General features: G+C 50.4%; 1 protein-coding gene across 3 annotated transcripts in view; it reads left to right on the top strand.

The window, feature by feature from the left end:
• The window catches only part of WIPI2 (WD repeat domain, phosphoinositide interacting 2), a 29,436-nt gene extending 25,351 nt beyond the window's left edge, over window positions 1-4,085 (top strand). The window contains exons 9-12 of one of the 3 annotated variants that reach the window (XM_081034779.1): window positions 589-753; window positions 1,536-1,643; window positions 2,419-2,516; window positions 3,428-4,085. In XM_081034779.1, the coding sequence (XP_080890905.1) occupies window positions 589-753; window positions 1,536-1,643; window positions 2,419-2,516; window positions 3,428-3,540 (484 nt within the window). In that variant the 3' untranslated portion in view covers window positions 3,541-4,085. Of the gene's footprint in view, window positions 1-588; window positions 754-1,535; window positions 1,644-2,418; window positions 2,577-3,427 lie in introns of all 3 variants that reach the window. The other 2 variants (XM_081034778.1, XM_081034777.1) reach the window with 2 other exon arrangements.
• The last annotated feature ends 12,316 nt before the right edge of the window (window positions 4,086-16,401 follow it).

The raw sequence follows: 16,401 nt of genomic DNA, 5'->3' as shown, positions 1-16,401 counted from the left end.
ATCGGTGCTTTTCATTTTTAAAGCAGTTGATTGAAATTATGTATTACTGTAATGGATATGCATGATGAAGGGGTGGTTCTTACCTTTTCTCTTCTTAAAATGTAAAAAGACAGCCCACCAGGATCAGTATTGTTTAGTTTATACTCTGTCTTATTCAGAGTAGTTAAGGCAACTTAAACATATGTACCAGATGAACGACAATGAAAATAGGCTATGGAATAATAGCAATTTGAAGTTTGTGCTTACAAGGTTTTTAGAGACTTTCTGTTAAAAAGATCAGGTTGGATCGTGGATTTGGCCTCGTACATCCTTCGTTTGCTACCAACTGTATGCCGTAATCTAACGTGGCCACTGGGAAGGAGCACGAGTCTTCCAGGCTCAATAACCCGAAAGGCCCCTTTCTCTGACCGTTCACCCTCTGTAATGTCCCCGGAGTCTCAGGAGGTCATGGTTTTCTGCACCCCCCTTTTTCCTCAAGTATGGGAAATCTCTCTTTCAAGTTTCAGGGCTGATCCTCGTCTCTGTGCGGGTGGGACGTGGCCATTTGTCTGTGAAGAGGCATGTGTCTGATGACTCCCCTCCTTCTAGACCTCAGGAGGAGCCCACCACCTGGACTGGGTACTTCGGGAAGGTGCTCATGGCTTCCACCAGCTACTTGCCCTCCCAAGTGACAGAAATGTTCAACCAGGGCAGAGCCTTTGCCACAGTCCGCCTGCCTTTCTGCGGCCACAAAAACATCTGCTCCCTGGCCACGTGAGTAGGGTGGCAGCGGCTTCCCTCTGCTTTGCCCCGCATACATCCGGAGACGGTGACTGGTGTGGTCCCGTTCAGTTCCTCCTCACCCGAGTCATCTGCAGACTTAGACCTTTGACTGAGTGACAGTTCCCTGGAAACGGAGGGAAGCGTAAAGCTCACCTTCATTGTCGTTAGACCTGAATGCTTTTTCTGCAGTGTTCTCATTCCACACATCTCTCTCTTTCGGTTTTTGTTGAGAGTATTTAGAGTATTAGTGAACAAATGTCATTAACTCAAAACCAGGTGAGATTGCCAGTATTTAACCCACTGGGCCTACAGAACTGGCAGTTTCACAGCGCCAGGCTCTGCACTTAGCCCTGGGCGGCAGCTGCGGGACGCACGGACCTCTGTGAACTGCGCTGGCATCGTGCAGAGTTTAGCTGTGCGGGGGGAAACCGCTGCGGATGGTCCTGTGAATGTTAGAAACAGTGGCTTCCATCCTTTTATCCGACTAGCATGGTAGCTGGGAAGGTTTTGTGAAAATACCTCCAGTTTTGCAGTCAGAAACCGTGGACTGGCTCTGCTCCCATGCCCTCTCCCTGTCTTTAGTCACAGCGTGCAGCCGTGGCCTGGAGGCAGTATTCTACCCTCCTGTACCCCACATACCATGTCGAGTACGGGAAGCAGTGTACTCGTTCGGAGGGCTCGTCCTGGCCATGCCAAAGTCCGGGCTGCTCACTTACTAAGAGCTTTGTGTGAAGCAGTGGTCCTAGAATGGAGCTGTGTTTTGTTTTCACTAGAATTCAAAAGATCCCCCGATTGCTGGTGGGCGCTTCCGACGGGTATTTGTACATGTACAACCTGGACCCCCAGGAGGGGGGCGAGTGTACCCTGATGAAGCAGCACAAGTAAGTCTCCCCCACCTGCCGCCCCCTCCCTGAACCTTCCACCGGCGGGCAGTCTGCGGTTGGGCCCCTGTTGTGTGTCTTCATTTCAGTGTGGCCCATGCTGTTTAGGAGCTGTGCTTCCCCTGGATGTGGGCACAGACTCCCATTCCCCCCCCCCCCCCAGGGCCCCAGTCAGTAACAGGGCGAGGTGGTTATAGAAGAGGCCGGGTGCTACAGCTGTCCTTCCTGTGGGGGGAGGGGGTCCAGGCTCTCCCCCTAGGGATGGTCTCAGGATGGAGCTTAGCATTTATAAGAAAGGGCTGGCGCACCCGGTGCCATCCAGCGAGTGCCGCGTTTTGAGCGCCTGCTGTCTCACTGTGAGATGCAGATTGTCTCTTTGAAAAGAAGGAATTATTTGTTAATTGGGAAGTAGTGCAGCTTAATGTACTGTTTTTGCTTTTTTTATTATCCCAAAGTTACATAACAGCGATACTACAATACTCTTATAGTCGGGGTGGAAATGAGCGGTGATATGTTTATAGCGAATTCTATTTATGATCCTCAAACATAAAAATGAAATATTGTCTCCCTAGGTATGACATTTTTCCATTAGCCTTTCCATGTAAAAGTCCGAGTGAACAGATAGATACACAGGAGTTTTTTTAAAGTCACCGTAGTGTTACAGACGCATGCGAGTGGCCTCTTGCCTTTGTTGCTGCAGGTCTGGCCCTGCAGGCCCATGCGTCACTGCACCCCGGCTGTCCTCACTGTTGTGGTTTTTCTCCACTTCTCCCAGGCTGGATGGCAGTATGGAGACAACCAATGAAATCTTAGACTCCGCCTCTCACGACTGCCCCTTAGTGACTCAGACCTACAGCACAGCTGTAGCCAAAGGTACTCATGTGCCTGCGTCCCCGACAAGACTTGGTAAGGGCTGTGACACAAACCTAGAAGGTAAATGATGCCAGAACCTCCCGCTGTGCTTCTCATGCTCTGCTTTTCACCCTTCACCTTGCCCGCCACCACTTTCCACTGGGCAGGGGAGTGACAGGGCCCAGGCAGAGGCAAGCTGTTGTGAGTTGGGCTGTGCCAGGCCTCTTAAGGCCGGATTTACTTTCTTCTTCCTTTTAAAGAAAGTAGTCGTGGTTAAGGCTGGCTGGCTTGCTGCGTCTCGGCTAAAATATGACCCTGCCCTGCCACTGCTGGTGTTTGTCCTGGGTCCTTACCCTCCCCTCTGTCTGATCGTCCAGCAAGCATTCAGGGGCCACCCTTGGCCAGGGCCCAGCGAGGGGGCGGGCTGCGGCATTCAGGGGGCCTGCTGCAGAAGCTGGCCAGTCAGCTCCTTCTGAGCACCCCCATCCCCAAAAAGTGGCTTGACCTCGAGTGGGCGGTCCTGTAGTTGCTCATGTGTCACGTTGTCCTTGCTCATCGGTACTCTTTGAGTTAGATGAAGCACCGAGTAGCTCGTGTCGGTTTTGAGCACCCCACATAACCAGTTGAAGAAGTACCTCCATTCTCCCTGCTCGCTAAGGAGAATTCACAGCCTGTCCATCGGGAAGCCCCTGTGTGTATACATGCAGGCAGCTTTTTGACACTTAGGAATTTTGGAAAATAAATGACTTCATCTTGAACTGCCTAAGGCTGCAGAAAGTTTGTTAGTCAGAAGAGAGATTAAAATTCAGAGTCGTCATGTGGGCTGCCATTTGTAAACGCCCTCGTGTACCCCAAGTCCAGCCTCTGGCCTGGCTGTCGGACTGCCGGCTCGGCTCCCCAGCCCCTGAGGTGACCCCGCTGTCTCTTTGCAGCCTACACAGATGAGCTGGGTGCAGCAGGTGGCACTTGCCTGGAAGATGAAGCCAGCGCCCTGCGGCTGGAGGAGGACAGCGAGCACCCTCCCATGATTCTTCGGACGGACTGACTTGACCTGTGAACTCTGACCCCAAAGCAGAGAACACTGGCTTCACAGAGGACTTTGTGTTATGCTGCTATGAACTTTGACCTGAGTTGGGGGAGAGGATGGCAGAGACTTAAAAAGGAAAAAAAAGATTGTAGCTGTAGTCTCATTCCCTACTGTTGAGAAATACATGGTTTTCAGTGGCTTTTAATTCTGCTTATGAATTTTAGCTTTTTGTTTGTTTTCTCTTTTTGCCAAAATTAACTGTTTGGTGAAGCCCTTGAAACCCCCTTGCTTTGCATGCGTTAATGTGCCAAGGCAGCATAGGACAGCTAGGAGCCGCTTCCTAACACGCTGCGTTCGCCTGGTCTTTACAATCTGTATATAATGAGCGCATGGCGGTGCAGAGCTGGTCGGCCTGTGGAGGCTGGTTCTGCTCACACAGGTCCGGGGCCCCAGGGCTGGGCCGGCAGCGGCCTCCTGGAGGGGGCTTCTCCCAGAGCCCCGCCCACCTGGGCTATGTTCTCCGCTTTATTTTGTTAATTAAATTCTTTCCAAATTGGACTATTCTGGGGTTTCTTCCGTGCTGGATTTGTTTTCCATGTGGGTATTGACAGGTTCTTTCTGATATTAAAACCCTTTCCTTCTGACAGCAGGTGAACTTGAAATCGGAATGTCGGAGAGGACAGTGTTCTCCTTTGTATAATTAAATTGTCTGGTCTCTACTTAGTCTTTCTGTTGAATAACTGTTTGTTTTTGTTTTTTTAATTTAATTTTATTTTATTTTGAAAGGATTGTAGCTATTTCTGTGCCTGTATGGCACAGAATTAAAATGTGATGGGTCCCTACTTATCGTTTTACCTTGAGCTCCACTGTCTGTCCCGGGCTCTTCGTACCTGTCAGGAGTAGTCGAGATAGGTGGAAACACAAGAGAGGAGTCGGCTGTGAACACCGCCTTCGTGGGGTGATGACATGTGCCTTTCCTATTTTAGTCTTGCGAAATTGTTCAGCAAAGTGATGAGACAGTGAGCTCACAAACGCAGTGTTTGCCTCGCTTCTCTTGTCATTTTTATAGAATTTAAACCTCCAGCACCTCAAACTCTGCGTTCCAAACCAAGACATATGCAGGTCACATTTCACGGAAATTTGAGGGTCATTAATGGCATGAAAGACCGTTCTCGAGTCTTTGGGATGTGACAGTTAAGGTTAGAGGTGAAAAAGCAAAAATATTGTATTTGCCCTCCCTCTTTATTTTGTCAGGTTTCTGGACAGAAGAGGGGTCAGGGGTCTGTTTCAGGTTGTGTTTGTATCGTGGACGTGGCGGTTGAGTGGCCCTTAGGAGGGAAGGAAAGGGAGTTGGTTGACCTGACCGCTGAGTAAGTGCCCAACTTCCAGGTCCGGCCATGCTCCTCAGGCTGCATATGCAGTGGTGGCTTTAAGGTGACAGCCTAAATTTAAGAGGTGCCTTGAGTGAGTTCTGACCGTGCCAGAAATCTCTAGAAACGCTGGTTATGGCAGCAACATGAAGTGCTATTAGAGCTGAAGGTGAAATGTACTCAACTTTCCTTTAAAATCTCTGGCACGTCTGTCCTGGATCCCTGATGAGATGTGATCCACAGTGACAGCTCTGACAGGACGACCGTCTGCTGGGCCCAGAGCAAGGATGGCCCTTTGCCTGAGGAGTTAGAGGGCCCAGCCTACCTGTGTCAGACCTGGAAAGTTCTCTACCTGTGTCAGACCTGGAAAGTCTTCACCTAGAACAAGGCCTTGGACTCTCTCTTTGGTGGCACATTTGTCCAGAGTGAGTGTTTATGGGGAAAAGTGTCAAAGGTCAAAGGTGTCCGTGCCGATGCAGTCATCACATGCACGTGTGATGACTTGGGGAGTCATGTTTGCCGGTTTCTCATGGTCAAGGGCGTGTGGTTTTGTCTGCCTTTGGGGTTGGTAGTCCTAGCAGATGTGGGGATTCTCTTCCCTCCTTCAGCCTCAGTTTCCTCTACTTTAAGAGGGGCGATTAGAAAAGAAAGGTCACCCCCGGGACCCCACAGGGCTGGACAGTCCTTCTCTCCCCAGTCGTGGAAGCTCTTTGCTGCCCGCGTCCCAGGGAGAAAAATGAAAAGGATGTACATGTGTTTGAGGATTACCCACCCTCCGTGTCTCCTTTGCCTGTCTCATTGCCACGAGCACGTCTTCCTTTGTGCTCCAGTGGCGCAGGTGGGCTTCAGGCCCGTCCACGGAGGAGGAAATGGAAGCTACTGAGGTGGTTGCACCTTCCTGCCATGCTAGGCGCTCGGATGGCAGGGGACTCCAGCTGAACCCAACAGAACACGTGTACTGATTTGCTGAACTCCAAACTAGACACCAACATTAGTTTTTTATTATGGCATATTTTTCCAAACCTCAAAAAAGACTATTTTGAAAGAGGATAGGAAACCAAACCCAGAAACTTACTTAAAGGACTCCTGTGGATTGGGACCAAACCTTTTGTATTTTCTAAACAGTGGAACCAAGATTTGGATTGAAGCTGCAGTTAAAAACACCTGAATCCAGTTCCCGATTCTACCACGTTATGGGTGGCGTGGCTGGCACAGGTCACCTGGGAGCCTCGGTTTCCTGGAATGATCCCTCCGTCCCTCCCAGGGTCGTCGTTAAGTGTACCAGGATGTGTGGACTGCGGGTGCCCAGCTCAGCACCCAGAAAACGCCGAAACAAACTGGTCTTACAGATTAAACCCGCCATTTGTATTCAGTTCTGATTTCTGAGTACAGACAGAGCTGGTGGGAAAGGTGAAGTAAGAATGACGACAAGCACAATTTCCGTTCAGGGTTATGCGCAGCCCCCTCCATCCCTGCCTTTTCTCTGCGTTCTAAGAACAGTGGCAGGCATGTGCATCCAGTCTGAGAATGGGGGGGACTTGCCCTGGCTGGCAGACTGCAGTCGTCCAGACATGCACACCTTCATCCTAGAGCGGATCCCCGCTGATGAGCTCCCCCTGAGCAGCCGGCCCTGCCCTGCCCTCCCCTGCCAGGGGCCCCAGGACCTTTGCAGCTGCAGTTCCCAGCAAGGAGCGAGTTGCATGCTCTGCCCGCTTGCAGGTTCATCAGAAGGAGAGAAGGGGAAGGCCCTTGTCTTCCCCACGGCCAACAGTGGGCCACACATAGAAAAAACTAGAAGTGCTCAGGTCACAGCAAGAAAAACGAGACAATCAGTGATGGGAAGTGTGTTCCTGGCTCATCCCCACAAGTGTACTTACTTCATTCTCAAACTCAAGACAGACGGGTTGAACACTTGGTTTGGGTTCTGCGGCATCACAGATGTGAGAAGCAATGCGCTCAGACCATTGTTCTGTTTGGAATTATATAGAATTCTCTCTCTGAGGGTCTTAGCTTCTTATTGAAAATATATGATAGTTACTGTCAAGCAGACGGATTTCACTGATGTATATTTTTGTTTTTACCTGGATCTTAATTTTTGGCCCATGTTTTACCTTTTCATTCTGGATTTTGTGAAGCACACACAAAAGATTTTGAGGTATGGCCAGCCCTTCTTTATCTATCCCTGGTATTTGAGCAGGAAAGTCTTTAATTTGGAAAAATTAAATCTTTTCAACACTCAGAATTGAAAGGGACTGTTTTGATTCCTCAGCCCCGTATTGTTTTTTACTGAGTTGTCATTTAATTGCATTCCTTGCCACGTTTCCTTACGGGGTGAACCTGTTGGATGCGCGCCGTCAGCGTGGATTGTGTGAGAGTGTGTGGCTCGGCCACGGCAGTGTTTCCTGACTACATCCTGGACCGTATCACACTGGAAAGTCCATCTGCGTTAGCATTGTGTAACCGCATTAAGACATTAAAACCTGTGTTGTGCTGTGTTTTCATTGATTCATTCCCTACTCACAGGCCTTCCGTCTCATTTATACCATGACTTAAATGCACTATAATTTTACCTGCAATATTGTGGCAAAATATTAAAGAGTCCCACAGCCTGACTGCAATCTTACAAAGGTTTCCATCCAGAATTAATTTTTGTCCTTTGTGAAACAGATTATGCACTTGTTACTGCTTGACTTCTTGGCCTCATCTGAAAGATTGTAGACCTGGACCCCACGGGACAGTTAGGATGAAGTCGGGAGTGCACTGGTGTCCCCAGGGCAGGTGGCGGGCCTGCTGGCTGTGCTAGCTTGGCTGCTTGGAGAAGCACGTTCTGCACGCGCCGTTGCTGTGTCACAAATTTCCCTCTATGTTGGAGAATTTGTTCCTCAGCATCAAGTTGGTTTTCTGTTCTCCCCTGTAAGGCATGAGCGATACCAGCAGGTGAGCTGCTGACAGGGCCGGTTGTCGCTGTTTGAGTCGCATCCTGACCTGTGACCTCAGACCCACTCTCCGTTCCCAGTGTCTCGTAGCTCTCGTCCTGCTGGAGGAGACCCAGATGCAGCAGTTAAGTCAGGGAACTGCACGAGACTCCCTAAATGTGTGTGTGACATTTTGTGCTGACTTTGGTTCGTTTTATAAAAAGCGTTTGTGATTTTTTTTCCCTACTGTTTGTTTGTTTGTTTGTTTTTGTAGTGGATTGATATGTACTTGAGTTTCTTTAGAACAGCCAAGCTGTGTTTCTCACGGGAGCATGAAGAGCAGTGTGGCTTTCATGGTGTCCCCTGGCCTCCCTCACTGTTGACCTTCCCCGAGGGAGCTGGTGCGGGAGGGTTCAGACACAAGTCCTCAAGGTGGGGACTTGGCTCATCGGCACACGCTGAGCCACATCTCTTTGGGACCACGCAGGGATTACGGAACAGGAACATGATGAACAAGGCCAAGTGCAGAGAGTGGTACAAACCAGCCACCTTTGGACGCCGTGCCCTTGGCATGTCCTACTCAATCAGCTTTGCAGAGAACCCTGAAGCAACTGACAAAGGAGTCCTTGACGGTCCTGCCCGCCTGCCCTTGTCACTGCCAGGCCTGCCGTGATGGCAGTGGCTTTCGCATCCCAGTTATACGATTTCCATGTTGCTGCTGGTCACCAGCTTTCCTTGGGCTTGTCCTTGCTCATCTCGTGGTCTTACGGGAGGAAATGCCAGGGCATATTGGTATTGTCACTAGGTCCTGAGAGGGAACAGGGATTTTGGAGGTCATGACCTCAAAGGAAGGGCAGGCAGTACCTGAAGCAGCACAAGGAATGCTGCTGATGTGGGCAGGTCACTCGGTGGGGCTCTGCCACCGCTGGTGGTGCTTTCCGAGGGGACCTTCCTTCACGTCCGTTCCATTGAGACACAGGCAGGTGGTGTCCCCATCACTTGGGTAATGTCCCTGACGTCAGGCAGATCCTCAGGATTGTCAGGGCTGACGGGTCGTTGTAAGGGGCACGTCTGCTGTTTCTCCTCCTACCTCAGGCCGCATGGGACTTTCTTTGTGTGACCACCCCCTGCCGTACATCCCCTGCGTCCCTCCGTCAGGCTGCAGTACCCTTGAGTACAGGATATTTTATTTGTGATCCATAAATATTGCATAGAATCCGTGAATGGATGAAAAGAATTAAAAGACTTTCTGTTGAGTTTTGCAGACATAGTGACACTGTCCCACAGGATGTCTTTAGAATATGACAGCTAAATACATTTTTCCCTTGGGTTTTATAGAAATAATATAATTCCTATTATAGGACTTATACAAGGTTGGACAATTACGTTTGTTAATCCTAAAAAAAGTTAATCCTAGAAAAAGTGCTCCATCCCTCACTGCTGAATATCAGTACAGTCACCTCCGAAGGACTCCCCTTGGGAAGCTGTGCACCGCTGCCAGCGCCTAGTCCACCCTTCAAAGCAAGTCTGGAACTCTTTCTCTGGAAGGGCCATCAGAACTGTCAGCGTATTACTCTTGATGTCCTGAATGTCATCAAAATGAGTTCAATATTTCCTTTATCTTTGGGTAAAGAAAGAAGTCATTGGGGGCCAGATCAGGTGAGGAGGGAGGTTGTTCCAAAACAGTTATTTGTTTGCTGGCTAAAAACTCCCTCACAGACAGTGCTGTGTGAGCTGGTGCATTGTCGTGATGCAAGAGCCATGAACGGTTGGCGAAAAGTTGAGGTCGTCTAACTTTTTCACGCAGCCTTTTCAGCACTTCCACATAGTAAACTTGGTTAACTGTCCAGTTGGTACAAATTCATCATGAATAATCCCTCTGATAGCAAAATAGGTTAGCAACATCATTGCAACAAGTTCAAGTTCGCGAACTTCATTGTCAGACCTTGTATTCCTATAACCTGACACATAGAACCTTATAAACTCTCAGTTTGCTTTTCTTCTTGCCTTTCAAAGACTGACCTTATCCAGTGCTGTCTCGCTTCTCTTCTGACCAGGGCCATTTGTTTTATTTTGAACATTTCCTAGGGACCCTGGCAATTTTCTGCATTTTCCATTTAGGCTGACATCTTCCTTATTTTGGAAATAGGGTCCTCATGGGTCCCCTTCCGTGCTCTGCAGTCTCACTGTTTAGCCAAATCATAGGGACCACATCTGAACAGAGTCTTTTTCACATTATTTCCTTATTCTCGCCTGTCAGCTCCACCAGATACACGCCCAGGGAGGCTGGATCAGACCCCCACGCCACCTGTGCCCCCTAAACTTTCTGAGCCTGAGATATCCAAGCAGGGAGGTAATAGTTACAGAAATGGTGACTACAGTGACATTTTCGTCCTGCTGGATACCAGCCAACGCTCAGTGAGACTCAAGGTCACCCAAGGTGTCCATGGCCCTGCTCGGCAGCTGCCCACACTCACAGATGGCTCCCTTCTCCCGTCCATGTCCTGTTTCTCCTGTAAATGACATCCCCGCAGGAAAGCTGAGCCTTTCTAAGCTCAGACAGGTGAATGTCAACAAGGGGGCAGGATAATTGAGCATGGCCTATGTCGCTGGTGAGGATAGCTCTCAGGCCAGCTCCCAGGTGTCCTCGAAGGACAGAGGGATCAAAGCAGCCAGGAGGAAAGAAACGTACTCCCAAGTGTCCGTCAACGGATGGATGGACAAACAGCATGTGGTCTCCTTATGCACAGTACTATTCGTATTCAGCCGTAAAAGGAAGGCAGACACCTGCCACAGTGGATGAACCTTGAAAACACTGCTCAGAGAAAGAAGCCAGACACGGCAGGCCCCATATTGCACGGTTCCATTTATAGGAAGTGTCCAGAATAGGCAGACCCACCCAGACCAAGCACAGTAGTGGCTGTGCAGGGGTGGGGGGTAGTGGGGTGACAGCTAAAGGGTACAGGGTTTCTTTCTGAGATGACACAAATGCTCTGAAGCCCACTGTGGTGGTGGTGGCAGATGATTGTGCCAGAAACCACTGAATTGCAGCCTCGCGGGAGCAATGTGTGCTGGGTGAATTCTGTCTCAATACAGCTGTTCTAAGAGCGAGCTCAAGGGTACACTTCAGCCTGGCCCCATTGGAGGGGGTCGGCTTAGAGCCGGGCAGAGCAAGGCCACTCAATCTGTGCTCTGAGTGTAGAAGGTGCTTCGGGTGCAACCCACCGGCTTTCAGGTGGGGAAGGTGGGCCGTCCTGCCCCACGGCGCCTGCCCAGGTGCCCTGGAGTAAAAGCGTGCCAGAGCCTGGAGGCTTTCATGCCATGGCTGTGGTGGGGCATGGTGGCTACAGTGACCTGAGTCACTGGCGACGGGATGTCCAGGCTCCTCCCTTCCACATGGTGGCTTGGGCCTCCTCCCAGCATGGCAGTCTCCTGGCAGTCAGATGTCTTACATGGCAGCCGACTGCCAAAGACCGAAAGCAGAAGCTGCCAGGTTTCTTTACAAAAGACAGAACTGGCACCATGTCACCTTGACTTCATTCTCTTGGCCAAAACAGCTGAGAAGGTCAGGACAGGTTTAAGGAAGGGAAATGGACCCCACCTCCTGATGGGGAGGCAGTGATTGCCGTCGTCTTCGGCGACAACCCCGGGCTGTACCCACTCACTTCTGCTTGCAGCGTGTGAGGGTTTGCGTGGATTCCTGTCTCCCCCAGCCTCATGCTCCAATGAACATCGTCAGTACATTCATGTTTTTAAAGAGCAAGAAAAGGAGCATTCCACAGTACCCTTACGTCCAAAGGGATATGCCAACCCAGCCCGACCCCCAGGCCCGAGCTCCCCGATGGCGAGAAACCCAGAACTCTGACCGTGGAGTGTGCTGTCTCTGTCACTGCCTTCTGGGGGACTTGTATTTGCATAAGAGCTTGGCTGAGAAAGAACTCTGAGCCAAGATTCCAAATAGCAGCACAAGTGCTCTGAAGTGTTTAAAATAAAACCTAGTACAGAAACAGGCCACTTAAGAGACAATGTGATTGCCCAGCCTTCATTTAAAATTCGTGTTTGCCCCTCACATCCTCTTGTTTGCCTGGCTTTATGTTGAAACTGGTCATGGCATAGATACAGCATTCACTTTTCCAAAGAGACACCCCAGAGCCTCAGCTCAGGTCTGGGGCAGGTAGGCATGTCGGAAAGACTGCTGTGGGGCGTGTCGGCTGTAGGCCAATAGGAGGATTTTAGCCACAGGAATGAACCTGGTGGACACACACATGGCTATAAACACAAATGCATAATGAGCCCAAAAGAAAGAAGGAGAAATTCTCCAACGTGAGAAACTCAAAACCAAAGCAGTGAGACTGGCTCCCGGCACAGGGCCCCGGGGTTGGAGCTCAGATGCAGGCCCCTCTTGGGGCTGGACCTTGACTCTGCTGGAGCAGACTGCTCCCAACACAAGTGCCCGAGTAGCTGCCCAGTGAAAAGGGACAAGGTAGCCCTGCCCCCCAGCCCTGAAAAGACCCACTGGCCATGTCCAGGGGCCTGGGGTGGGTGCCAGGGCAGGGGAGGGACTGGGAGACAGAGTCTCTGGAATAATGAAAAAGTTCTGGAAATAGATTGGTGGTGTTTACACAGTAGCAAATGTACTTAACGCCACTGACTTGTACACTGAAAAATGGTGAAAATAGGCAATTGTATGTTATGTATATTTTATCACAAAAATAACAAAAATATCGGAGAAGAGGAGGCAGAATTATCATTATCTGCAAACAATATGACTGTCTACCTGAGAAACCCTAGAAAACCCATGGGGATGCATTAGGACCAGTAAGAATGCTCCATTAGGTGTCTGGTTAGGAAAGTGATCTTCATGAATCAATAGTGTCTCCATTCAGACCACACGGTGGTGAAGAAACACCCTTCTCATAGTAGCAGCAGTAAAGACATAAACACTGAGTAATTAACTTAATGAAACAACTGGCATTCCCATAACAAAGGCTGCAATGTCTGGAGCTGCCCAAGAAATACTTGTTGAATGAGTAATTACAAATTTTTCCACGGGGATATAAAAGGAACAAAAATAAAAGAAAAGAAGTATCCTGTTAAAAAACAAAAACAAAAAACCGTAATAATGACTTGTCTGGGATGGTTTAAAATGATGTGTACCTAATAATAAAACCCTGGGCATCAATTTTGAAAGATGAGAATAAGGGTGAAGGGTCTATAGGTGTTCGCTGTACCCTTTCTTTCAACCATTTTGTAAGATTGACATTTTTCAAAATAAAAAGTTGCGAAATTCATAAAATGGTTGGGAAAATGTGAGCATTGATTAGACACGCTGAAGTAACTTACCTCGAGGCCAGCTTGGTCACTCCTGCCCTGAACAGCTCGGCCCATGCCCAGCTTGGCGGAAATTCAAGTCAGTTTGGACAAAACGTCCATGTGCTTCCAGAAACTGAGGCTTTCCCGTAGAATCCTCTGCCCGCGGGGGCAGCTGGACGCTGTGCCAGAACTCAGCGTGGTGTCTTGCGGTGTTCACAGCCAAGATGTCTGGCGTCCTCGGACCGCCACGCGAGAGCCGGGCTCCAGTGCAGGGCTCCCCAAAATTCTGGTCCTGAGCAATGGCTCCTCCTGCTGATACACCAGGACCCTTCGAGTCTATGACTCCTCTGTGACCTCACATTTCTGCTCAAGAACGTGGACAAGGCTTTGCCTTTGTGGCAAATCCGAAAACTTGTTAACGGGCACCCCGTCAACACTGACGTGTGGGTTTGCATGTGTTTGTGTGTGGGTGCCTCTGTACGTGTGTGGGTATATATGTGACTGTGTGTGGCTAGTGTGTGTTGGCGTGTCTGAGCATGTGTCACATGCATACATATGTCTGTGTGTCACTGTGTTGTCATTGAGTGTCATTGTGTGGCCTCAGCTAAAGATTACTGTTTCAAGTGACATCAGGCTGAGTGAGTGGATGACGCTGTATGCCCAAAGCTCCAACTCGCTTGTAAATGTCCTTGAAGAGGCAGAGGACAGACACATGGCTGCAGCCAGAGAGGAGGGGACGGGGCAGCAGCCAGACAGGCAGCGCCCAGCGGCGGAAATGAAGTCACAGAACAGTGCGGAGCAGCCCCCTCCGTCAGTGCCTGGGCCAGTGTCCCCCACCCCTGGAGGCACCACAGTTCCCCTGAGGACACCCAGGCCCCACAACAGCCACTGAGAACGCAGTCACTGGGGAGGACTCCGTGATAAAAATACAAACTGGGCTGCTTACAGAACTCACTCACGGCTTCAAAGCGCTCATCTCGTAGTCATGGAATTGACAATATTGATAAGGATCAAAGGGACCAGAATAGACTTGAAGGCTTGTTTCCCACTTAACTCTTAGAGTCTTGTTTTCCCTAACCCTCAGGCTCTCTGTTCTCTTTGAAGAATATTCTAGATGTACCAGTGCACCCCCCATTACTCTGAATGTTGTCACGCTCCTCCATCCTGGAACAGCACCTCCTTCTTGGGAAGACTCCCCCTACAGCCCTTCCAGCCACCGGGCAGCCATGTGACCCAAGCTGGCCCAATCAGATACCTTCCCTGAGACTTTGCACATTGGGGTGAAGAGAAGGATCAGGCCCTCTTGGGAGGTGAAGGTGGTGGCTGTGCGCTAGGAGTTGTGCGTGGCCTGTTCTGCTGGGAGAATAGCGGTCACTAACCGTGGCTATAGCCCAGAAGGGGAGTGAAGCTCACACGTATGTGCACACAGTTTAGGTGGGTAAGTACATCCCTGGTTGACAATTCTGTGCAGAGAATCATGCCTGCCACCCACTCTGCCCCTCGTCTCATGGGGGTGATAACCAAGGCCCAGGGCAGAGGTGTAACTTGCCCAAAGTAGGCGGCTGGGGTGCTGGCAGACAGAGTCCCAGCAAAGCCACGAACAGACAGCCTGCGTGCAGCGTCCCCTCATTTCCTGGGTCAAGGTGGAGAAACCCGAGTGCCCTCAGCTCCCAGGCGTGTGGGGCAGCAGCCGCACCATCAGTTATCAAACCTCTAAAAACCCAAGAAAACTGAGAAGGGACTGGATTGGAAGCCAGATAACGCACAGCATTTGGCCAAAAAGGGAACATCCAATCTGGGGACGTGAACCCACAAATCACAAGAGCCAAGAACAAGGTTTTGCAAACCACGAAGGGGTTTCGAGGTAGATTGGGTCCCTGAGCATTATAATGTGGAGATTATTTTATTCCTCTACAATCTTTCTTTTTGATAACTTTCCTTCTCCCTCTTTTCTTTCTCACCGTGAACCTTTTCTCCCAACCCATCCACCCCTCAGTGGGGTCATCTGCAAATTCTTGGCCATTCCTCCATCAAAGGTAGAGTCCCGGGCCAGTCCCCGTGAGCCTGGGTGGGACTCTGTGACGGCCTCCACGAACACAGCGCAATAACAGCCACGGAGACGGCACCACAAGGCCCGCGCGCTTCTCCCAGTGTCTCTTGGGCAACAGTTCTGTGAGCGCTGCAGTGTCCTGTCTGAGTTTCCTTTGGCTGCTGTAACAAAGTGCCACAAACTGGGTGACTTAGCAGAGCTGAACTGTAGTTGGAGACAGGGCCTCTAAAGAAAGGATTAAGGTAAAATAGGGTTGTTAGGGTGGGCCTCTAACAATCCCACATGACTGGTGCCTCTTAGGAAAAGGAGATTAGGACACAGACAGGCACAGAGGGACGACCACTGAGGACACAGGGAGAAGACGGCCGTCTACACCCCAAGGCCCAAGGAGGGAGGCCTCAGGAGGAACCAGCCCTGCCAGTACCTGATCTGGAACTTCCAGTTTCCAGCACTGGCCCCCTGCTTGATGGCTCACACCCCTGTCTTCCCCCACCCCCTGGCGCAGATGGAGTGAGACACTCCAAACCCACGGCTTACGGCACAGTCCACCCCTAGACACATCTCAGGGACCACAGAGCACACCAACCCCTTCCTTTACTGTGGAAGAACAGAGCTCAGAGCAAGGTCACACAGGCACTCAAGAACAAGGTGGTGAGGCTTCTCTTGGACAGCGGAAGCCTATTAAATCCTTAACCAGCATTAAGGCACGCACACTGAGTTTCTTTAATCCTCCAAAAGGATTAGGGGAATTCAGCCAAGATAAGCTCCTTTCAGGGAGCAAATAACCGCCAATATCAGGCTCCTCCTGGGCGGGAAGCGGCCCCACAGCACGCAGCCTGCGCCTGGGCACGGGCCCCACTTCGTGATGCCACAGCCCGTCATTATGACAACCACCAATGCGGCTGGTGTTCTGACAGCTCAGGAGGGCTTCCAGGGGGACGGTGGGCAGACGAAACCCCAGAACCGAAGTATCGAGTTTGGAACTTGGGGTCAGGCTGGCCCCTGAATTTGCAGGGCCTGGGGCAAGGGTCAAATGGCCAAAGGCCCACACCCCGCAGGTCTAAACCATCAAGAGTTATAGCTCAAGCCAACACACTGTTACACGAATGACGAATGTGCCCGTCTGAGAGCAGAAGGGTCCCGGGTTGGGTGACAGTTCTCTGCCTCCCTCCCTCCATCTATCTCTGTCTATTATCTACCTTTCTTACTCTGTCTCTCTCTCCATCTCTGT

Source organism: Rhinolophus hipposideros (assembly GCF_964194185.1).
Source record: "Rhinolophus hipposideros genome assembly, chromosome: 23".
Lineage (NCBI taxonomy): Eukaryota > Metazoa > Chordata > Mammalia > Chiroptera > Rhinolophidae > Rhinolophus > Rhinolophus hipposideros.
The sequence above is the reverse complement of the archived record's forward strand: the minus strand, read 5'-3'. Positions and strand labels throughout refer to the sequence as shown.